Below are 24,741 nucleotides of genomic sequence, written 5' to 3'. Positions count from 1 at the left end.
ACTCTGCATTTAATGGATTACTACTATATTCCACAGTGTGTACATTACATTAAATTATATTTGTGTTATAGTGTGTGTGCAGGCATAAACACATAATGGATAAGAGCATTAGTGAATACATTTACTATACAGTATGTGTTGGGGGTAACATTTTACAGAGAGTGCTTTTTACATTGTATACATTAGTACACACAGGCAGGCCGATGAGGTCATATGGGTGTGTGTATGGGCTACTCTGATGGCAGGAGAGAATAGCAGCATCATTATCCTGGCTGTTAGTGAGGTGGACTGTTATGTAAGTGACAGGTTGGAATTTCATCATCGTGGCTCTGGGACACAGGGTCAGGGCTAAGTAACATCCGGATGGAGACAAAATGAGGCTGGAGGGACGAAGAGCTGCAGGGAAAACTGCCAAGAAAGATGAATGGAGAGATAGTTTTAGGGAGGTATAATGGGTATGAGAAGGAAAAAGATGGGAGGACATCAGAAATGACCAGGAGAGGTGCAAATGCAACTGTCAAAATGTAATTATATGGGCACCAATTGTTAAATTCAATACCAGAGCATTTTAATCTTTATTTACTCTGGGTGGTCTGGCTGAGAGTAAAGCTGTTTTTTCAGGAACGCCCTGCTAAAGCTCCCACATTTTGAAATAGTCTTACAGGTCTTACAGTCTTACCTTTCTTTTGAAAGAAGAAAATGAGACAGTCTTACATTTTATTTGTCTGTAATTAAAACTAATAAATGAGTTTGAATCCATGGAATTTGAATTATAATACTTGGATATCCAATGCTAGGCATGCTTGTGTGTACTTTACACACAATTACATTACTTTCATGGCAGTATTTTGAAAAATCCAGCTAAATTTTGATCCATTTTTTGCTGTCCAAAAGTGAGAATTTGTATAAGTGTGCAGAAGGTAGTAATGGCTGCAAAACCCCTGTTACACTGAGTTACATAATACACATTACTAGGAAGTAGGTTTTGTGCATGCCCAGTGCCACACTAACTAAATTATTGAAGCAATGTGTGCTTGCATTGAACATAAAACACTCAGTACCTTTGGTCTGTATCAGCTCTCTGGCTTTAAGCCAGCAACAATACGTTTTTTGGCTCTAATGATGCCAGGTGCAGAAAGATATCACCTAATTTACACTTTAAAACTGTATGCTCCTTTATTAGACATGTTAAATTTGTATGTTACATACTCACTAAATGAGCTAATTTGCTATTGATTACATCATTTGACAGATTTTCTACTTACAGTAATTACATCTACTGCCTCATGTTCATCTGATGACACACCTGTCTCGGGCTTTGTTTGCTTATTCGTCAACACTGTAACGAGACATATCAGCAGAAACTGGCAAGCAAACAGACTAGTCTGTGTAAGCTCAGGAATGATTTAAAGGAAGAGAACACCTGCTGCCTGCCCTCCTTTACTCATCACTGTCACATCAGTGTTTGTTTTCAGTTTAATGAGACAGGATCTTTGCTGTATACAGTGAGTGTTTTCACCCTCTGACAGCCATTCAAACTGCTAATAATACAGAAAAAAAGAGACATGACATCAAGTTAACAACATCTGGTAACACTATCTGTAATAATACAATCTTTTAAAATGCAGAACAGATGAGAAAGCAGGAGATATATACATCAGTGGAAATTTTTAGACAATTATGTACAACAAATTGTGTGTAATTGCTGTGAAATGTGTTACATTTGGGTATTTGTTACTAGTATAAAAAAGGAGCAGTCATACCCCAACTCCCCTTTCTTCCCTTAAGGTTCCTAAATCCTGGCAGTTACTCTTTGTGTACAATAAGTGCAAGTGCGCTTGTGTGTATCTGATGTGACAGACACGTGCCTATAGTAAGTGTGTGTTCACTGAACAAATTACTGCAGTGGGGTGCTGTTACTAACAAGCCCTCTTTCAGTGCCATTTCCTGGTAGAACAGAGAGTCTCTTTTTTTTTTTCCTAACACAATGTCGTTATTCCAGGTTCTCTAGAGACATTTTCCTGGAGCCAGGAGAAACTGGATCCTCCCCTAACCTTGGAGTCAGAGAGTTGTGCCCAGAATCAAGATGGCTGAGCTAAAGTTTCAGATCTGGATCCTGGGCTGCCCAGACGCCTGGCGTTTTTGTAGGAGACAGACTGGCAGGCACAAAGCCACTTTTCAGAGTCCCATGGCAGGCAGTAATAGACACTGGGCTGGTTTGAATCTCGCATCCAAGTCTCAGTATACTGTGAGTTATACGACTAGCCAGTTTCCATTCAGAACAAAAAGCAGCTACATCTTTATACAGCAGCTGGCTTTGCACATATTTACAGTTCTGCCAACTCTTCAGAAGATTTCTTCTGAATGAGTTTAAAGTGCCTCAAAGGGTTTTGCCCTGCAGGTACGTTTTGCCTCTAAGCACAGATCCTACATAAAAAAATCTGCAATACAAATGTGTGATTAATGGTCAAGTTGACATGAGAGCAGTTTCTACCCCAACCACAAATACATTTGTACTTATTAATAGTGATTCAAGGTTTAGACAACTGGAGAAACATGTTGCAGATAGAAAACCAAGGATATATCAACAAGGGAAGTACTGTCCTTGGAGTAAAAGGCTTTATGGAGCTGTCCAAGCCTTCCGCTCCCTTGTTGGTTTCCAGGATGAGAAAATATTAAAGGGTATAAATCCCTAAAACAGTGTCATTTATATCCTCATGTTTCCATGGCTGGTATATCCTCGTGGAAGTATTCTGAATTTGCTCAAAATATCAGTCCAAGTTTGAGTAAATCCAAGTTAGATCCAGGAGAACAGAATGGTTCTCTCCTGTAGATAAAATCTGCTTTGTGATGATGATAATAAGGTTCCAGGAAGCATCCCATGCTGGTTAAGTTCCTCTAGTACGATACCACACAGTACCTTCATATTTCCATGTTTCCTCAGTCTGTCAGTTTGTGTACATAGTTGACAGGAAAGGTCCCACCCCTGGATGGGTCCCCCTCTATGTGACCAACCTGTTAGGATAAAAAACAAATATGAAAAGTTGATGTTATATATTTCACAATGCAAGTTACTGTGGAGTAAGTCTGTCACAGTGTGACAGAAAGAGCAATGAACAAGGTACTGTACTGAAATTGTAGTTGCACTTACCCACCAGTGGGAGTCATTAGTGGCTGTGACCACTATGATCTCATCTTTGAAAAAGGCAAGCTGTTCAGAGCTGACGGCTCTGCAGTCTACCAAAGCCTTGACACGCTTCTGATGAGGCCTACTGCCAGAAACCTGGAGGAGACATGTAATATATTTCTCAGTGTGCCACCAGCAAATTTATACTGACTGTGAAATCTCACAAGATTTTCTCTGAAACCCCCAGAACTCTCAAATTGAAGACATGGAGGACTGAACACAATAGAAAGATGTTTCTGTGTGGTTGTACCATGGCGTTCCTGCGAGGTCGTGGGGCACATGTCACAGCAGGTGAGGATGACGGGGGTGCAGCGGGAGTTGGGGCGAGACCTAGACTATTCCCCACCAGACTGCAGTACAGCTCCTCCTGGCTGCCCACACAGCTGGGAGACAACACACCACACTTTCCCTGGCTGCCTCCTCCACTGCTGGTCCGACGGTATGATGTGGTCTTCTCTGAACTGCAAAAGGTTGCAGAAGTCACATGAAAGTACAGTTGTTAATACTGATCAAAACTGGGATGAGCTGGATAAATTCTTTAATCTGTGTGTTAATAAAGCTTGTCTTAAGGATGGTTTTTAACAGAAATGTGTACACAAACCATAGCTGTGCTGACTTACCTGACAGGCCCTATGTGGCTCTGAGAGGATGTTGGCGTGACGCTTTGAGATGCAGAACTAGCACCAGGTTGAACCTCCCAGGTCTGCCTCTGTCCCCTCAGCAGACCTCCCTGTCCGTGGGGAGACCTAGGAGGTCTTCCACCTTGGCCTTGGTTCTCTGTGTTGGGTGAAGGAGGGCTGTGTCTGGCCTGTGTCTGGGGACTGGAGGAGTGGGAGGCCGGGTTAGAGCTGCGTCTTGGATGGGGGTTGCCTTCCTGTGTTGTGACCGAGATCTGGGGGTCTGAGCGACCTGTAGAGGGAAAACAGAAGTGAAAGAGTAGAACAAAAGCAGCACTGTATATTTGTAGTTTTGTTTGAGTCACCCAGTTATTCTAAAACAAGTGTGATACAGAGCTTAGCCTTAAGCTTTAAATCTTTTATTTAAACTGGCACCATACATTTTCTTAACTCGATTTTCATTCCACTTCCTCCAACCTTTTTATGCAAATTGTACCATGAATATATGATACAACACTCACTTAAATACCTGTTGTTGATATCTGATTTTTTTTACTTGCTTTTAATTACTTTTTTAACTGTTGTTTACAGTTGTGATGAATAAAGGTTTAACTGAGATAAAGGAGGACTGGTAAGGATAGAAGGTTTTAATAATTCAGATCCAGCTAACCTCTTTGTATGGATTTAGCAGGCAGTGGTGGTGGCATTGATGCTCCAGCGGGGGCGCTGTTGGCCGGAGGATTTCTGTAGAGGAAGTCTAGGTTTTCATATGTCTGACAAGGCCTGCTACCGGCATTACCGTTCGCACAATTAGCCACACTCCAGCAGGCGAAAGAAGCTCCACTACCTCCATTTGAGGACAGAGGGGACCGGTTTTTAGGTAATGGGCTCACCTGGAAGAGAGTGGGAGGAAGCACAAAGTTCATTTCTAGCTTGGAAAACCCCTATAATATAATTCTCCAAATTATCTACAGGCTTTTTTGGATGAGAGATGAAGTCAGTAATGAGATAAGCTGGGTGGGTGTGATGTTTACCTTCTCATCCAGGTCATCCTCACTGTCATAGAACTCCTGAGACTGAGTCTCCCACATGAACTCCACGTGGATCTGAGAGTTGAACTTCCCATTCTGGGCCAGCTCCAACTAAAACACACACACACACACACACACACAAACACTCAGAATACTCTTATCCACACATTACACTTATTCAGTACTACACACATAATAGTCAGGATCAACTATGGTGAAGTAACTGTGTACTTTTTGATGAGCTTCAAACTAACTACCCCCACAGTTTTGCTGGTTTAATTGCAGTTTGCTTGTTTTATTTCTGCTTGTAGGCTGTTCTTGGGTTGCAGTTTTTTGGTTTGAGGCTGAAGGAAGTACAAATATTTTATTGTTTCTTTATTAGCTGGCAGAGCTTTTGAGGTCAACACAATGAGACAATGGAAAGTGTATATTATGGTCAACTAAGCAATTTTAGGGAAATCACTTGGGTCACATAAATGTGCCATGGGTTAAGCAGATGACAATTTTTAAATTAGGGGAAGTTTCAAAAAGTGAAAATGAAAATCAATTTTCAGAGATGGTTAAATTAAACCACTGGAAGATATAAATGCAGTTTTTGGATAAACAGTCACCTCTAGAAAAAAATAAATTAATTTAGTCTATTAGGAAGAGGGTACATTTTAAAGCAGCTTACTTGTGTAACCTTTTTCAGTTTCTACACACCAAGACTATAAAACAACACTGTGCACAATAAAACAGGATATTACACAAGACAGGTCGGCTTCAGGAGAGCAGATGGCCGGTAAGAAAATAAAACCAGTTTATAAATGATACACTCTGGGACCTGATGAGAATAGGATTCCTTGCTCTGGGAGTGAGTCCTTAGCCAAGCTTTGCTGCACAGGGAGTTGTTTTAAGGTAATATTTCCAGCTATGGAAGCTGTCCTGCTTTGTTTTTGAATTGACTTTGTGGTGGGTATTTTAATGTTGCAACTTGATTCCTTAGCTGAACTTACTTCCTGGCTGTGTGTGTTCTTTGTATGTATGAATTAAAATGTTTAAAAAGTTGAATTAAAAGAGGGAAAGTGAAGTTCTCACCAGCTCAACACACTGCGTGTGCTGCAGCCTCCTGGCGATGTCGAGAGCCGTCTCTCCTGCTGAGTTCACTATAGGAAATGTGAAAGAATAAGAAGTTTAATTAATTACTGATTGCAGCGGTTGAAAGAGAAATTGAGTAAATGGTTAAAGGCTAAAAAGGTACCTGTGTGTAGGGCTGCCTTTGCTTTTAGCAGTAACTTTAGAGATTCAGGCTTGTGATGAAGGACACTGTAGTGGAGAGCCGTGTTTCCTTCTGCTGTTCTCTTCTCCAGACAGTTGCTGTAGAATGAACATACAGACAGACGATGTCAAACTTTACTAAAGGAGAACAAGCAACTTCCAACACAAGTCTATCAAATGAGGTATGGATTATACTTGACAACTTGTTAGTGTCTGACCTGTTCTGGCAGAGGAAATCCACTAGCGCAAGAGAGCTTCTTTCTTCTAGACGCACAGCGAGATGGAGAGCTGTCTCTTTGATCCCCTTAAACAGGGATAAAAATAAAGAGTATAAGTAAGGCCAAACTGTTCACCCTCAAGAGATATCCCATCTGTGCAAAACATTGTTGCCTTTAGAATCCATATAGTTTACTGTCAGTCACTGGACTAAAGTGTCTGCACGTTGTATCTAAGCCTAAGGACATGTTACTAGAATACCAGTGTAAGACTACAGTGAAACTTATGTCACAGGTTTCTTGTGCAAAACTCATCTGTATTGTGTGAACATCCCTACAACTTTAACCATTCTTTGTTGAAATGCAAAACAAGAAGAAGAAAGGAAAACAATCAGAAGAAAGGCAGAGTAGTGCACGCATAATTCAATGAGCTTGTCTCACTTGCTCTCAAGAGACGTGAGCTCTGACCTAAAAGCTGCAATAATAAACGAGGGCCGACCAACACAAACAAACACACACACACGTATATATACACACACTCGCACGCTGATGTCGGCTGTATTACGCACACAAGCTGCTTATGCTGAGCAGGAAGTGTATGACAGGAGGGTAGAACGTGATAAAAGATGAGAGGATGAGCTGAGGAGACTTTAAGAGACAGCAGAGGCGGGGGAAACTAAATGAGAGGATAAGGAGAGAGAAAGACTGGATTAGAGGCCAAAGAGATGGGAGGGCCTCCGACTACCCACCCACATGAACCATGCACACAAGAGGGCAATTAACACATACTTCACATACTGTAACTATGCACGCACCTCCTACGTATACAGTATGTCGTGACATTTTTTTAACACTTGGGAGGATTTGTTACTATTTTTTGCCATTTCAGCCATTATTTTTAAGTGATAGGAACAGGTTTGAAGCTTTTTGAAACATCTCGCAAAGGCATGTGTCGCTGTTAAACAAGCCAGGTGGACAGCTAATTTGTCACAAAATGAAAGGGGTTTATTACACCTATTCATTCACACTCATACACCCTGACAGGACACAGTTCAGGATGAAATGGCTGTGTGTGAATCTACTAGCAGCTGTAAATTACTGTATCTTCACCTGTTCAACAGGTAGAGTGAGCGGTTTCGCCAGGTCTGCTCCCTCAGCGTAGAGCTGCAGAAGAGAAGTGAGGTCTCGACTCCTCACGGTGTCATACAGCCGGCCAGGATCCGCTTCCTCTCTACGCAGGACGTACCGACGCTCAGCATACTTTGCCACAATGTACTCCTTTCTGGCATTCCTGGTTGTTAAGGAAACATGTTTGAATGAAAAAAATACAATAAATATAAAAATCACTTTGTTGTCAAGAAATGTTAATACCTTTTGAACAATGAAATTGATGATTTAAAAGACTCACATGTCACTTTGTGGCAATGGTTTGACATTGTCATTTGGAAGGCCCGCCTCCATGATGTCATTGAATCGGGTGTTCCCAATACTGACAGCCAACTGTGACACACAAACACAGCCACAAATATGTGATATGAAGACATTTCAATGAAAGGCAGACAGTTACATAAGTTCTGTAATTAGGCAATCCTGACTTTTAAGAATCCACCAACCCTGTGTGTCTGTTTTTGTGTGTGTTTGTGTGTGTACAGTGTGTTTCTATGTGTGCATTTAGTACCAATAGTTCAGAGGTGCTCAGTAAGTCCAAAGTGAGGGACTGGATCCTGGAGTAGTGGACACCCAGCTCTCTGTGGATCCCTGAGCACTCTATACAAGTCAGGATGCCAAGATTTGTTGACAGCCATGTTGGATCTAAGATAAACAAAGCAAAAAAAAAGTCAACAGACTGTTAGAAACACATACCTCTTGAAAAACACAGCTTAAATTGATAAATGTTGTCATGAATCAATTCATACTAATAAAGAAATATATTACAGGTTAGAAAATGTTCATCTTGTGATATATTTCCATATTTTATTCTAAAATAATCATCAATTGGCTGACCTGGAGCTCCGCAGTCAGCGCAGGCCTCATTGCCCGGCATGTGTCGCAGCTCAGCGATGATGGCTCGGGAAAGTTCCTGGAGCCCGCTGTCCTGGAGGTGGAGCTGATCTCCTCCTAAGGCTGTGTTCAGGGCCTCCTCCTTACTATTCTGCAGTACCGACACCCAGCTGAAGAGGAAGCACACATACATAAAAGTTATTTGTTTTCCAAATTTTCACATTTGGTAATGGTTCTTTTGGAGGGGGGAAGCCACAGAGAAGTTGTGGCACCTGGGGAAACCAGGGGATCGATCATTTTGGTTTTTCCCTTTGCAGATCAAAAGTAGTCCACCATGTGGTTTCCATGTGTTTTTTTGCTCAGTTGTGTAGTCATAATTCATCATCATTCTCACTTTCTCAGCTTCATGTGTTTTCACCACCGAGACTCATACTGAAGCTCATGTCTTTCATTTCTGAAGCCCCGGTACTTTTCCGGACAAACTATTTCCAGTTCCATCTGTCCCTAAACTCACACAGCACATCACATCAAAGAATCAGCCAGGAGGCCCACACACAAGGGAAGGGCACGGGACAGAAAAACCCCACATGCACTCCCCTCCATCCCCACATCACAACACAAAAAGTTCTCTTGCTTGCTGTCTGTGGCTAGAGAGAAGTCCCACCCAGCACCAGCTGGACCAGGGGTCTCCTAGAGGACAACTTTTTCTTCTAGCATCTTTCGGTTTTTCTCCCCTTCTGTCCATTGTCAACCCTGCTTGTTCATCACTGCACACATCATCCGATCATATACTCCTCCCTTTTACTTAACAATCTTAGTCTTTCTACTTAATTACCAGTGTTGCAACCCCTCTCTTCTTTCTGAATGCAGTCTTAGCTGTTCCTAACTGAACATTATGCAGCTGCATTTCTTTCTTACACAGTGTGAAAATATAAGAGATAAGGAAGTAAATAAAGCTGATGTGCAACCTACAGTAGTTTCAATGCTTACATCATACATTCTTGCTCGTCTTCTGCCTGAAAATGGTATGTCCGATTATCTGTGGAGAAAGAGAAATAGTCATGAGATACTGTTGCTAGATCTTGAAAAATTAAATAAACAGGGGAGAGTTGAAATAACTGTAGCATGACTAGTGATGGTATGAAACAAGCATGAAGCAAAATAATCGCCTCTGTCTCACGTCACAACAGTTTCAATTAATCATGAGGAATTTTTGGCTTTCATCTCAAAGTAAAATGTGTCTGATCCCAATTCCTATTAATGTGAGCACCAAATAGGCACACAGCTGCACTGCAGATGACTCTTCAGGAATCTTTTAATGATGATAAGTTGAGGGTAAAGTGTAAGGGTCAAAAGTTAGGAATGAACCTACGAGTGACCAGGTCAAAGGTCCTCCTGTCCTCTGGGTCTGGCCGCACCTGACAGGTCAGGAGGTTCAATTTGGCCGGCGGTCGATTGATCTGAAGACAAACACACACGCTCATGTCAGTATGTATTGAAGAATTTTGGCAAAATTCAATTGACAAATGCACTTTGATCTCATGTATCGTCTTGAGAGGACAGTGTCGATAATTAGTCCTCACCGTACTGTGGGAGATAGTCAGGCAGCCAAATTTGACTCCACATTTCCTCTTCTGCCACACCTTTCTGATCCTGCAGGATAAAAATATAGATTTCAACCACATTATTACTACTTATAAAACTATGCTGACCTTGATCATTTCTTTGCAGTACAATAAGTGATGTACCCTTGGTTTCAGTAATGGTACTACACACTGTGCTGGCCCAGCTTATTCACAGTGCTCCATTCTTGTTTTCATTATCTTGACTGAATCAAGTAAAATGGCTGTTCTGCTTCGTGTCACTGGCCTCAGGGAAGTTTACTCTCCTCCTGTCTCCCATTCGCCCTACTGAACCACATCCCCTCTCCTTATCACACTGTAATCTAGATCAATGTGTGTGTGTGTGTGTGTGTGTGTGTGTGTGTGTGTGTATGTGTGTGTGTGCATGACGCAAAAGTTGGATCCGCTCCGTAAGCCAGTCTGCCAATAAGTTCCACAGGAGGGGCCCCTGCTTGAATCTTCATCTCACAATAATGAAGACCAGCTGGGGTAGATAAAGTTTGAGTTCCCCTGCCCTGCTCTCTTCATGCCTTACTTGCTCAATCTTCAACCAGCTCTAAAAGCTGCTGTCTTCAATAATAGTAATGAGCAGTGTTCATCACTTTGAAAATGTTGCAATTTATTTAAATATGAACAACTAAGCCCCTCAAGTTCTGTTCATTTTGATGTTAAAATGCATGTTGTTCTGACAACTATTAAGCAGCATGAAAAGTACACATTTAAATACTGTTTTACTCTATGTATTTTAAGTTTTGCTACTATTTTGTGTTATAACTGCTTGTAACATGACACCTGAACACTGTAACTAATGCTTTTACATACCCATCACTCTTCTTGAGCAGGAAGCCAGATTTTTCTGTCCCGTACTTCTTGTTGCCCTGTGGTTGGTGGATACTATACCCGTTGCCAGAGTTCTTCCTGTTCAGGTACTCCTGGGATACAGACAGAGATTTAGGTCTTCACTTCAAAGGTTTGAAGCCAGGCCTCATTCTCTGCAGACTACTCCGCAGATGATGAGGATTTAAAGCAAAGACAAAAGTAATCTGATGGTATCAAATAGCACTTAAAGCAAATATCCTAGACTTTTTAGGGCAACACAGGTTTTGTCTCTATTTTCTTGCAGTATAACTGAGGAACTTCGGGTACTTTTACAGTACTAATCGATAGTTTCGACACAACTTCCCATTCATTTGAATGAGAAAGTGTGTCCAAACTTGTGACTGGTAATGTATACAGTATATACAAAGGTTATAATGGTGCATTACGACTATGAGTACCTCTTTCCCCTCCACTTGCAGAAGCAATCTAAGAGAATCCCTCAACTGAGTGAGTTGTTTCACTTCCTCGTCCTGGTCCAGGCGCACCTACAACACACACACACACACACACACACACACACACACACACACACACACACACACACACACACACCATAAAAATCTGTTTATTCAGTAATAAAACATAATTCGTTGGAAGAACAGAATGTTTTTGTTTTCTCTCATGTTTATTATATCATATGCACTCTTTTCTTGGTTTGTTTCCTAGAATTGGGTGTGGAATGACAATACTTCAGAGCTTTGTGTAGTGGTCTAAGTAATGCAGAACAGAGCTCAGAACTGGGGTGTGTAGTCCTAGGAGGTTGTGCTTTTTTGTATTAAAATACATCAGTTAAACTGAAATATTTCAGCATTTTTCATGGGAACCATAACACAGATATTGCCTCCATTCTTGAGGCTGAGGTCTGGCATGTCTGAGCAAGTATCTGGTCTGCCCATGCAGAACCAGAAAAACCTCTAACGTTCCCAACATCACAGTTAACAGCCTGTTTCCAGTGCTCTATCCAGAAAGGAAAAAGGCAAAATCTGTGCAGACTGGAAACCAGTCTGAGTGGTTGGAGAAAGAGGTGTGCACTAGGGAAAAAATGAAAATGAGAGATCCTTTCAGTTTCATCTTTTGGACATAGGGGAGGCATTTATGGGAAAAGACTCCAATAACAGTCTCTGCCTGTGGGTTCAGTTGGGGAGGGGGTGAGGGTTGTTCCAGAGAGGGAGAGAGGCTTAGGTTTTGGTTGTTGTTAAAAAAAGGAACATTGAAATAGTGCTATACGAGGTACTAAAACACCATGTGATTTACAGCCAAAGCTTTACTGTAAGTGCCTTCTTGGACAAAGTTTTACCTATTGTTGTGACTGAGCAAAGAGTGACAAATAAGGAAAACTGTGGTAAAATGTGTGTGGGTGGATTGATAACATCAATATGTACATGCATGTGTGCGTCTGTTTTAAGAAAACAACAGGCTGAGTCAATCACGACAACAGCAGCAAGAACAAACCCTTGAACCCCTTGATCTCCTTATCATGACAAATACTCCACTGAATTAATTAAAAAGCTGGATAATAACATTACCATTTCAAGACATAAAATGACTTACATTTAGCCCTATAAACAATGACTGCATCTAATACAAGCAGACAAACCAGCAGCAGTTTCTGTGTTTACCGTGTGAACAGAGGCAGCAAGCTTCTCGATGAAGGGAGCGAGATTCTCTGCAGCTTTTAAGCCATCCTGAAAGAAACTGAGATGAGAAAAAAGAACAAATGCTGAGTCATGATGGTACTTCAGTCCAAACATCCTCGTTTGCACCAAGCAAAACATCACATGCTGAAGCTGTATAAGCAGCTCTGCTACCACATAAAACCTTTGGTATGATTAAAATTGGTAAATGGTTAACAATGGTAATAATAGTTTGTAAAAGGAAGTAAAAACCAAAGAACCTCAACTATTATACAAAGTCCATTGCTAAAACCATGAGGTACAATCAAATCCATATGCTTTTTAGGCCAGGGAGAAGTCAAAACTGCATATACGACTGTTTTTCCTTGTTCTGATTTCACACCCTTGGCAACAAGCCAAAAAATGTAAGGTGATGTTGGCTGAGACTAACCTGAGCTGGGCCTGGAAATATTTGATGAGGCTCTGGAGAAGATCAGGGCCCTGACGCACCTTCAGCTCCTGGATCTTCAAAAGATACTGAAAGCATAAACACAGAGGGTTAAAAACATCAAACTACACATCTTTAATATCCTGATTTGAGCGTGTTTTGTAGTATGTGGCTGTTTGCTTTCTAGGACACTCTTGCACATTGTTTCAAAGGTCATGTGCCTTATTTCAACACTCTAGCCAGTCAATGAACCTTGTAGAAGGAAACTGGAAAGAGTAATCATTCAAAAAATTTGAATATGAACACACATAGTGGTCGCTTTATTGTGAATAATTTCTATCCTATGAGGTTTTGAGTTATGTGGAAGGAATGACTGCATTGTCTTTGCTCCATAAAACCCAAGTCTCTATCCATCTGTCTTTGTGTAGCTGAAGCATGGAGAAGTGTTTTTGCTCTGTGTATATTTGTGTGCGTGTATGTGTGTGTGTGTCTCTGAGTGTTTGTGTGTATGCAGGGGGTGAGAATAAGACAGAAAGACGGAGGGGTGGAGCAGCTTACAAGTGGAAATTCCATTTTCCCTGCTTCTCCTCTTCATCTCAACAGCTGGTCTCAGTCAGGATTAGACCCTTTTTCTCAGGGTTTTCTCCAACTGTATGTGAATTAGTTACTCAGCTGAGATTACGCCACCTGTGTGTATAACAGCACTGCCGGTGCATTTCACAAGAAATTCATCTTTCAGGTGTGGGTCATAAAACAGTTTCATCCTCCTTTGAACTGCACTTTCTAATGTATATGACCCAGCTCTGCTATAACCCTGCAAGACTCAGCCAATTGGTTTGAATTTCTGAAACATGTTTTTTCATTAAAGTAACTCCTGGGCAGACACAAAAGGGATCAACCCCGACCATCCAGTCGACCATGGATGGAATATGGAATCTACAAGGCAGACCACCCGTGTGAACTAAATCAAGCCCACCTCAGGTATGTGAAAGGTGTCTGGGTCTGGTATTTTGACTGGCACAAATCCCCCACCTCACACATTTGCAGCTGAAAGGTCCGTCTCTCTCTCTCCATGTCCTCCCCTCCATCTGATCCCTCTGTCCTGATCAGCCCCAGCTGCCTGGTCTTCTCCTTCCTCTCCTTCTCCAGCTTCCCTCTAATGGGGGATGGAAAGAAGGAAAGACAGAAAGAGAGAGAGAAAAAAAAGGATGAAGGACTTTTTCAACCATACATATGCGTTCATTTTTACAAACTGAATCAGATTTTTTAACTTGTAACTCTCTCGCTGTAATGATTAACTATTTGAGCATTTTAAGTGAGTGTTGCTCGGTTTCTTCCTGCCACAAACTTTTTTCCCCACTAACTCATTCACAATGTTTATACAGCAGGAGTGTGGAAGGAAGTTGGATAAAAGAAATAAAATATGGCAGAGCTGAAATCTCCTTGCAACATTATAAAACACATTAAACCACTGTCAGAATGAGATCAACTGATGTGTGCAAAGTGCAAGCACCTCAGTTTTATTTCATAGCGATGTAATAGAGTATGGCCATGGGGAATGAACTATTATCCTATTAACCGCTGCTGTTACACTAACTTCTGTGACCCAGTAAGACTAGCAAGAGCTGTAAATGTGTGGTGCGATTCTCCTAAAGCAATCACATCTGTTTCAGGATTTTCATCTCTCATGAAAGCAATTGAGGTTTGTAAATGAAGAGCTGGATTATAGTAACACACTATAAAGCCATGTGACTGGAGGGGGTGATGCACAAATAAGTGTAACAATATGGTTTATTACATTTTTATATCATACTCCTTCCAACTCTTCTCCATCTGTTTCTTAAGCTCCTGTTGAGAAAAGAAAAGGAGAGAAAACAGGAGAAGAGAAGAGATCATGATTAATAAAATAGCATCAAAAAGGTTAATAGTCCTCAAACAGTCAGTTGAAGTAGTATTTTACTAGTATTTTTCCTTAGGTAATAGGTATTAACTGGAACCAGACAGTTATCGCAGAGTAACATGATTACTCACATCATGCTAACTAGTCTGCTATCTGGTCAAACAGGATTTCAGAAGCAGTTACAGCAATGTTCACCTGTTGAATCAGCTGTTTTAAAAGACAGGGCAGTGACAGGAGCTTACAGAAGCATTAGTCTGTTATTACTCACTGGTCTGTTGCCATGACAAATCAAAAGGCCAAATACTGGGCACGGCTGATCTGCTCGGTATCGGACTGTCGCTCAGTCTTATTTATTAATCTGCATAAACAGCCTCATCTTATCCAATATCCTAGTGGGCTCAAATGTGTCTACAACACAGACAGAAAACATTATCTGCTTAAAGAGGAAATCCGCCCTGAAACTGATTTTACGTTGTGATATTTCAATCATTTTGGACATTAAAGTCAACATCTACAAACACAGACATCCGTCTTCCTCGGCTGCAAATCACAGCATCCTGAATATGTGATATCATCAGATGGCCCTGTTTGAAAGTGAATTAGTGCCTGAATTTTTGTGTGTATTATTACATCTGAATTGTGTTTATTTAAATGTGGGGCTTTGGAAAAAGTATAGCAGTAGATTTAGCATGGGTGCTGCACTAAATGTTCCTTTATATATGTTATAGCTTGACAAAACCTTGATATTATATCATATTATAATAAAAGATCAGAAATGGTTATGTTGTCATAATTCTGGGATATACCGTACCTCATCCCACAGGCTAAATTACAGATAGTTTGCTGAAATTATGGGGCTATAGCAGAACAATGGCTGCTTGGATGTCACATCCATATTACTAAGAATCATTTCTCAAGATGTACTTGTGTGTAAATACTGGTGTACTTCTGCCAAAAAGTCACAAAGTTGGTTTCTTTACTGTTCAAGTTCACAAATTAAAGCTGAACTATACAATTAGAAACTGGACAATACAGAAATAACTTGAAAGTGGATTTGATGTACTGTAGTCTCTCAGTCCTAAAACAAGACACTGAAAACAAGTCATCATCATATGTACAGCAGTTAATCCAACAAAAGGTTTTATTGAAGTATTTGATGAATATGTACTGAAAACTAGACTCACTAATCTGCTGTCCCGGAGCTCTGACTTCAGAACATTTTCCAATGGAAAGGCCATGATGTTGTTGAGGTTTTGCACCTGAAGCATGTAAAAGGAATACAGAGAGTTAAAAACACCCCACATAACATTACAGACGGCCCTCATCTCCTGTAATACAAACATACTCATATGTTTTACACTCTTATCTCCCTATGGACTTACATTTCTGGGAATGAGTGTGCATAACCATAAAAACATGGTGATTCAGTCATTTTGAACTGGTGAGTCATCAAGTCAAGAAAACACTGGACAATAATTAATAATACAAAGTAAGGTTTTTGGATCCAAGTGGGAGCATGATGCAATGGTTTTTATAACTGTTTTGTGCACAGTAAAGTGGAAGTTGAGATTAATTTGAGGTTTGGATAGAGATCAGATGATGTGGGGAGAATGAATCACAAAACAAGCAGCATAACTCCAATAGGTTTTGCTTTACAGTAATACATAATTATCATTTAATTCCCCCAAGGAAATACATAACAACTTTAATTAGGCATGCAACATGGCTCATAAATTATGGCCCCATATGCCTTAGTTGACCATTGTCCCTGCAGTCTTTCCATGGATCCTGGTAGATGACAAAGCTGCGTCCTGCTCTTGATATAAATAATGTACAACTACTTCCGTGAGCTGGCTGCTGAGCTGACCTTGATATATTGACACAAAGGCCTGGAGACTTGTTTTAGTTGGCATCCATAAAGCTTGGTTAACTAATATATAATACATGGACACTGGGACATGCCTACTCCCAAAGTGTCAACATGTCCAGAGGACACGAATCAATGCACGCATGCCTGTATTAACACACAGACAATGGGGCATGCACACAGTCAAACACACACAAACACACACACACACACACACACACACGGACACGGACACGGACACACTTTGGTTGATTTTGCAGTTCAGCTCTTTAAATCACACTACTGTTAGCCTTTTGGACCCACTTCCTCTTCACATCTGTAAGGCCTGTAGTCCCCTGTGCCTTTGATTGACACATTGGAGGGAGGGAGTATGAGACGAGACGGTGTGTGTGTTGACTCACACATGGAGGTCTGGGATGAATTATCATCGCCATAGAAACTATCAGTGGGAGGGTTCCGGAGTGCCCCGGCTTTTGGAGTCAAAAGGCGTGAGCACGCAGCTGTTGAAAACTCCCTCCCTCCGTGCATTCATGCACGCACGCGGCTGCACACACACTTCTCGCACTGCCCCAATAAACAAACACACGCCCGACATCCTATTCAGGCATATTTGGTTGTTTGCCACCTGCTGCTGTTTGGCATGAACATTATCTAAATTTAGTTGATTTATTTCTTACTTCTCAGAAATTTTGGGGGTTTTGGAGAAACGTTAAGAGACCAGCTTCTCTTTCCTCTTTTTGTTTTGTCTTTTATTTCCATCTAGTCTCTCTTGTGTCTCACAAGGTTGTGTGTGTGTGGTGAACTTTATAGTTAAGACAGCTAATTTGAGAAAACCTTTCTCCTTTCCCTTTCCTATCCCCTTTGTCTCCAAACTCTTCTCTTTTCTCACCAGATTTTTGAAGAGGGCAGTGACCTCTCTGGTGAAAACAGCCAGGTTGAGGAAGCCTGTGGAGACTTCGTTGTTGTCTTGGGTCAGGTGGCTATTCCCCATGTTCTCCAGTACCTCAAGATACTGCTCCTTGATCTCCGCATGGTCTGAAAAACAACACACATGCACACAGAGTCAATGGAGACACAGTCAGTAAAAAATGACTTCAGTTAGATGTGCAGAAAATCAGAAAAAGGGCAGACTGACTTGCCTCATTGCAGTGCGTGTATTTAACAAGACACGCATGTGGGATAAATTAGTACTGGTTTCCACCCATCCTGGTGCAAGAGAGAGGCAAATATATAGAGACTCATGTTTCTCTAAGACTTTTCCAAGGGTCATGACCTTAGTGGACTCTCAGTCTGCTTAATTTCTGTGGAAAGGCTGACGGAAAGAGTCTGAACTCCAACTGGCACCAGATTGATTTACACTGTGTTAACACATTGTGCCAACAAAAATGGGCACAACTACATAAAATGTCATATGGAAATGTCTCAGGCGACTTTCGGAAACCAAAACATGAAGGTTAAGACAGAATATTTTGTTAGTCGTTGTGGTCCAAGAATTTAAAGGAACATATGGACCAAACATCAGCAGAAGTGCCCATAGCAGACTAAACAGACACAAGCGAGTTCATCTTTTCTGTGCCAGTTTCCACTCTTAAAAGACAAACACAGAATGGTGAACTGACCGTAGCCGGGAGAAAGAATCGCACTAACTGGCTGAGAAGCGAAAGTGGAACATTTTGTATGACAGCGAAATTGTGAATTTAAGGAAAGAATGTAGACGAACTGCAGGATGGAAGAGAGAGAGTAATTGAAAAAAGAAATGAAGTGGCGAGCAGGAACACTGAGTCCCTGCGGCTGCATGGTCCTTAAAATAAAGTATAATACTGCAACAAACAACATACACGCATCTATCAAACAACAAACAGCTGAGTCACAGAGGAGCTCAGAGGATGATTTTACAGCTGACCTTTAACTACCAGATGCCAGCACAGCAACTCAACTCTTTCACTCCTCTGCCAGAACACACACAGACTCACAGCACAAGCCACAGCATCTTGGCAGAAAAGTGGTGCTTAGCGGTTTATGGGAATAGAGGACGAAAGTAGAGAATATCTCGCTATGTATGTGCGTGTGTGTTTTTGCATGTGTGACATAGTAACGGGCCATCAGACCTGTGCGAGGAAGGAGGGGGAGTATGTCTGTGTCTGTATGTGTGGTGAGTCAGACTGTCGATCCATGATTAACACAGAGACTGATTAAGGGGTTCAACAACATAATGAGCGAAGGGGAGGGGCTCCCATCGTCACATTACTGGAACTATCCCACATGATTCTACTTAGATACAGAGGAAGAAAAAGGGAAGGAGAAGGAATAATCATGAAGCACTTCTTTCCAACTACTATACTCCTGCTGACCATATCTGGTTGCTTAATTCTGGGCAGCTGGCTCTCTGACTCATTTTTGACTCAAAACTATGAGTTGAAGCCTCGAAATGGGAAGCAGGCTTGTAAGTGAGTTCAGAAAAACAACTTCAGGATATGTTATGCAGTGCCTCTGTTTCTCCCGCGCATTTTTGAGGTGAACACTCACATCTTATGCATGTTCACATCTGGGAGATCGATGGCAGGATTTGGTGATGTAGACCGACATGACACACAGTCACAAAACATTTACTAAGTGAAACCACAGCTCTGTCATGTCACTGTAAAGTGAGCACCTCGTTGTTACCAAAACCGCACATACCATTTACCTTAATACAGACACACCACACAAAACCATCCGCGCTGTATTAATGTAAACACAATCACCCATCTACCCACGCACCCTGGTCCCATAACAAGGGGCCTCACTCATAAACATCACGGCCCACAACCAGCTTGATGATGTCATCTGAACCAGGCTTGAGCAATTAATTATGCGGCGTCTCCCCTACAGGCTGAACAGCTCATCCTGCCATAACAGAGGCTGACCTTTATTTAAAAAATTGGCTGCCGAGTTTACAAGCTTCATTTCTTCACTTCTTATCAGTTATCAAAGGTTGTAATGTAGTAATGTGTTACGCATGAAAGTTTAACCGCGGAGATAATAGCTTGACAAAACAATCCCAACTATAGGTCACTCGATTTACTAGCTTTTCCTTGAACTTTGTCCTATATCACATGGTTCATCCATTGACAAAAACTCTCATGTCAAACTTCTTTTTAAGGTCAACAATGAACTTTGATGCTTAACTTACAGTCAACACAGAAGAGAAACCCTACTGCGTTGGATGAAACCGTAACATCTACGGAACTTGCATGTCAACATATCCGTCTCCATGACAAATGAGCAAACTCCATCCACTCAGGAAACCGTGTGATGAAGTTAAAAGCTCCAGAAAAGGCTAATATCTGGACCTCGAGTTGGGACTGTTTTGTTAATCTAGTAATGTATTGTGTGCATGAGACTATAGACTATAGTCTGCTACATAATGAAACTTACTAAGTCCAGAAGTATGGATAGCTTTGATCATCTTCTTCATTTTCTGTAGAGTTGTGTGGTCCATCTCCAGAGACTGCAAAAAACAGTGGGACAAAAATCAAGAAAGTTTCAAAAACATGATTGAATTTGAAATGAATCAACTCTTGGTATCAGGGAATATATACTTTTATAATGCACACCTTCCTGCTCGCTTGAGTGAGAAAGTGTGTCCAAACTTTTGACTGGTGCTGTATATTTTCTGGTCATCCAATTGAGAAACCATTTACAAATAAAATAATCTGATGGGAGTGCCCATCGTCAATATTCCAGTCAATTAAGGGTTAAAGGTTAAGCAAAGTACACAAATCCTGTAAATCCAATATTGCCATACAACCGTCCGGTTCCTTGACTTGCAACACTGTCTGGAATGGCGTTATACACCCAGAGATAATAAGGAGTGATGAGTATGGAAGTAGTTAGAGACTTATGCTTATGGCTGAGCTTCATTTTCTCACGGTGTGTGACTAAGGTGAACAGGTGAGTCAGCACTTGCTAGCAACACAATCACTTGCACCATCACGTACAACTCAGAATGATGCTGTCTGACTGTCACTTTTCAGGTTCAAACAACACTTTCTTACATTGACACCAGACTTAGAGCAGGAAGAAAGCCTGGGAAGGAAGGAAGCCACGTAAACATGACACACGATGAAGACAAGATGTAGACAGTCAATTGGCTTCATTGTATTTGTATAATCAATGTCTTCTGAACCAACAAGGTCTGAAACTACATCTTGTTTTTTTCTCCTCACACAGGCCACTTGTTTCACCGAGCTAGACATGTGGCACCCACCTACGTCAGGAACAGCCACCAGAAATAGTTTTAATGAGCCAGTAATCTTGACTTAACAGAGACTCTGCCTTGTTAGATGGTGTTGTTTACACACACCAATCCTTCCTGGTCAAGTCCACTCCCTAAGTGTTAGTTCCCAAATTAAAAGGTGGTGTGAGTGTTGTGTAACTCTGCAGACAATGAATGGGAAAGTGATTTAATGGAGACTGGAGATGGGAGTTGCTGGCCACCGCCGCCGCCTCTGCTGCTGCTGCTGCTGCTGCTGTAGTTTCCTCTGCTTGGTAAGTTGGAAACACAGTGGAAACAAACTGGTGCAGGCCAACAAAACAAGTTGCGTTTTGTGAAATCAATCTCAGCACACAGACGCACAGACAGGCTGACAAATCCACCCGTCAGTCGAGACACAAACTGTCAAACAAGCAGACACGTAAACACAGGAACACATTCCCATTCTGGGAAAAGGTAATGAGCTCCACCTGAAAGTCTGCTGAGAAACTACAGTGTCTTTTTGTGCCTGCATGGGTGGCTGTGTACACCTGCTGTCAGGGCATGTGTGCAACTACTGGCAGCAGAGTTTAATATTTCATGACGAGCTGATATGTGATCCTTATTTACCACATTAACCAGGCATGATGACACACTGAACTGCATGAAAACCTACAGCATACCATGTCAACATGTTCACCATTTAGAAAACATCTGTTTCTAAAAAAAAATATTGGGAGTGACATGAAACCCATTATAGCTTATAGCTATAGAAAATGAAACCATTCCTTATCCCTGCCTTTCTCCCTTTATCGTTGTCTCTAATCAGGAGTAACAAGCAACCGAGTGTGTGTATGGTTAAATGGTGTGTCTGTCTCCCCGCCTGCCACCATTAACCACAATCATGCCCACACATTACCCCAGCTATTAATCAAGCTTGTCCCTGCTGAGCAGACCAAACATAATAACTATATATCTATCTATCTATCTATACAGGGATTTACATTTGTGTGCGCGTCTGTCTGTCTGTGTGCACATGTGTAGGATTCCAGCGTGTCCCTCCCCAGAGCAGCTATTCCAGCTATGTATTTTCCAGTGTGTCATGGCCATAAATAAGGACATTAGCCCAAGATAAATACATCAGACAGCTGCCTAAGACTAGTCTCTTTATAAAACCTGGACACTACTCCATTTATGCTCAGCAGCCACGGTTTCTGGCCTGAAAAGTCCAAAGACTGAAGACCTTTTATGTCTGATATGCTTTATTGAACTCCCTGCATTAGGTGGTGAAGTATCAATTGGATCCCATCATTTAATAGCATTAGGATACCCGAACTATGAACATATATAAATTAATTATTGCTGTAGAGCAACCACTGCATCAGAAACTGTGTAATTTTTCCCACATGATGAATATCTCATTTATCTCAATATCTAAATTTGTAACTGCAAAACCATGATGATTCAAACTAATGTGAGCTGGAACTGAATGCAGAAAATCCATCTTGAGCTACGGTGGAAGAGTGAAACTGTAATGTTTTGTCACAAGGAAGACAGACAAGGAAGGATCGCCTTGTGTGCACACTTGGATTATTTGTTTTATGGCAGAGTTCATTGCAGACTCCCTGTGTTTCCTACTTTGCCCAAGAAGCTTTGGGAGAACAGATTTCAAACAAACCTAAAAGCGAAATACACACAGAGTGAGAGAAAAAGACCTTCAATAGGCCTTGAGCCAAAGTGCCAGTTCAAACAGACAAAATGCATAAACCGGCCCTCATTGGCATGCTTGCAAACACCGTGCATGCACAGTTACTCACAAACACAATATCTTTTTTTTTCTGTCAAAGGGCTACATTTCTTCGTGGCATGTGCGTGTTATGTGTGTTTCCCATCTGATTTCCACGAGATGGAAAACAAGGCCAAGTAAACTTCTCTGCATGCAACATTACCTCATGTAACCTTTTTTTCTTTTCAGCCGGACCAGGCCAGCCTGAATCACAATGCATGCTAACATCCAGCCTTTCCTGAAGGCAGTACAAGTGCAGCAGCAACCACCACACACACACACAAATTGATAAGCAGTGCTAAAGCCAATAACCACTTTTGTGTGTCAGAGTTTATGAAAATGGTGCAAACACACTTATGAACCATCAACCTGTACCTGAATCTTAATCCCCTGACCTAACAGCAAGTAAAAGCATCCTGGTCACCCCCAAAATCATCACACCCACAGACATGTGCATGTTGCCCGAACACACTGTAAGTTTGTGCTGGAAAAAAAAAACCTTGCACCTGCATTTTTGTACATCTACCCCTTTGGAATTTGCCAGTTTTGGATAGCAACTGTGGGAATTCAATTACTGTGTTGTAAAAGCAGGGCCACAGCTGTGCTCACCTGGAAACTATGCTTAACAAGAAAAGGAAGGAAAAAACTTGTAAAAAGTTTCATCTTTACTCTGCCTGCCCTGCTGTAGAGACTCTGCCAACGCTGTCAACTAAAAGTAGGCTTGGTGAGTGTAAATCACTTATCATTCAGTCTGAGCTACGTGCATATGTTTGGCAATATGAACAGGTAAACAGACAAAAGGTGAGTGTGTCTGTCTGTACAGCCCCGTCCACCTCTCTTCTCTCTTTCTCTCACCTCCTCCACGACTGAAACGGTGTTCCGACAGTCGCTCATTTTGGACTGAAAACTTGACGTCCCTGGCGAAGACAAATCCTCGTTTGTCAGGACCACAAAGTCCGAAATGCTTATTCGCTCCGGCATGTTTGGAACGAAAACGGGTCCGACAGTCACTGAGGAGAAAAGTAAGCAAAAGTTTCACGCGCGCATTTAATTCCCATTTGAAGGAAAGGTCGCAGTCATCTCCTCCTCCTCTGTGTGGAAACTGCAAAAAAACTGTATTCCCCAGAGTGTTTCGGTTCCTAAAAAACAGTGTCTTCGAGATGGGAAGTTGTCTAAAACCTGACCTGGGCTCTGACCGAGTTTAGACTCGACTCTGCGAATGTGTGCGCGTGGAGGTGCGCCAGCGCGCTATTGTGCGCCCAGCGAGGGAGGGAGCAAACTCCATCATCACGTGGGAATGTTTGTGCTTTCTGGCACACTGCGGAGAGAGAGAAGAGAGAGAGAGAGAGAGTGTGTGTGTGTGTCTTTACCTTCGTCTCTTTCATTCTTACTTCTCATTTCTATGCATACTCCAGAGAGTCTGCAGTGTGGTCGCCATGGATATGCAGAAAGCCTCATTCACAGACTTAACTAAAGGGGAGGAATGTCAATGGATGAGGTGATGGTGCTGAGGGAGAGGATTGCACTAAGGCATATAAGGAAAACTCTGCAGCCTGCACTTTTACCAGACATATCATGAGTAAAAAAGGAGTATTTTTTATGTTAAGTACTCAGATTTTGCACAATTTAAACATGCAGCACAACACATCATATCACACATGTATCACATCTCAACCACATCTGTGCAGCTGTGAAACTCAAGAAGAAAATTATATGTGCACTGCTCTTTAATCAGGAGTTTGAAGGTGTAAAGCCTCATAGGGTACTTTGGCTTGCACCTTGATCCTTTTGGCTGAGGCTCCAAATCTGCTTCCTCTTCCTTTTCATCTGATGAAAAGACGTTGAGGGAGGACTTCTGAAGCCCCTCCCCACTGACCTTCTCTTGAAGTCATCTGGCAGAGTGAAAGAAAAGGAAAGAGCGCATCAGAGAGGTGGAAAAAAACGACTTTGTGTTGAGTGAAAAACATACAGTATATCTCCTGCATGCCTGGCATTGTCAAGCCTGTCAATTCAAAGAAAAGAGGTGTATCATTGAACCTTTGCCTTGGGGAGAGCAGTGATTCAATACACTATGAAGTGCAGAT

General features: G+C 41.7%; 1 protein-coding gene across 2 annotated transcripts; it reads right to left on the bottom strand.

The window, feature by feature from the left end:
- Positions 1-1,462: 1,462 nt before the first annotated feature.
- Positions 1,463-23,930, bottom strand: asap3 (ArfGAP with SH3 domain, ankyrin repeat and PH domain 3). Of its 2 annotated transcripts, XM_042388906.1 has the most exons (27): positions 23,842-23,930; positions 23,513-23,667; positions 20,055-20,127; positions 17,527-17,672; positions 15,955-16,029; positions 14,669-14,718; positions 13,903-14,026; positions 12,874-12,959; positions 12,429-12,504; positions 11,208-11,294; positions 10,753-10,862; positions 9,892-9,961; positions 9,681-9,768; positions 9,299-9,347; positions 8,312-8,478; positions 7,986-8,119; positions 7,716-7,807; positions 7,418-7,598; positions 6,311-6,396; positions 6,076-6,191; positions 5,913-5,980; positions 4,839-4,946; positions 4,475-4,697; positions 3,808-4,096; positions 3,438-3,648; positions 3,152-3,283; positions 1,463-3,015 (listed from the first exon to the last, which is right to left on the bottom strand). In XM_042388906.1, the coding sequence occupies exons 2-27, from the start codon at positions 23,636-23,638 to the stop codon at positions 2,941-2,943; spliced, it is 3,042 nt and encodes a 1,013-aa protein (XP_042244840.1). In that variant the 5' UTR covers positions 23,639-23,667; positions 23,842-23,930; the 3' UTR covers positions 1,463-2,940. The 2 variants fall into 2 exon arrangements, with proteins under 2 accessions (XP_042244840.1, XP_042244838.1); XM_042388904.1 differs by having other exon boundaries at positions 23,513-23,916.
- Between the last annotated feature and the right edge of the window lie 811 nt (positions 23,931-24,741).

The sequence above is a fragment of the Thunnus maccoyii genome, chromosome 16 (assembly GCF_910596095.1).
Source record: "Thunnus maccoyii chromosome 16, fThuMac1.1, whole genome shotgun sequence".
Taxonomy (NCBI): domain Eukaryota; kingdom Metazoa; phylum Chordata; class Actinopteri; order Scombriformes; family Scombridae; genus Thunnus; species Thunnus maccoyii.
Note: the sequence above shows the minus strand (reverse complement) of the source record. Positions and strands in the feature narration are given on the sequence as shown.

Excerpts from the sequence above, each read along its gene's own strand:
- asap3 (XM_042388906.1), bottom strand. The coding sequence starts at position 23,638 with ATGCCGGAGCGAATAAGCATTTCGGACTTTGTGGTCCTGACAAACGAG. Across the intron at positions 12,505-12,873 it reads TATTTCCAGGCCCAGCTCAG|TTTCTTTCAGGATGGCTTAA; the intron begins GTTAGTCTCAGC and ends TTCTCATCTCAG. Across the intron at positions 8,120-8,311 it reads CGCTGACTGCGGAGCTCCAG|ATCCAACATGGCTGTCAACA; the intron begins GTCAGCCAATTG and ends TGTTTATCTTAG.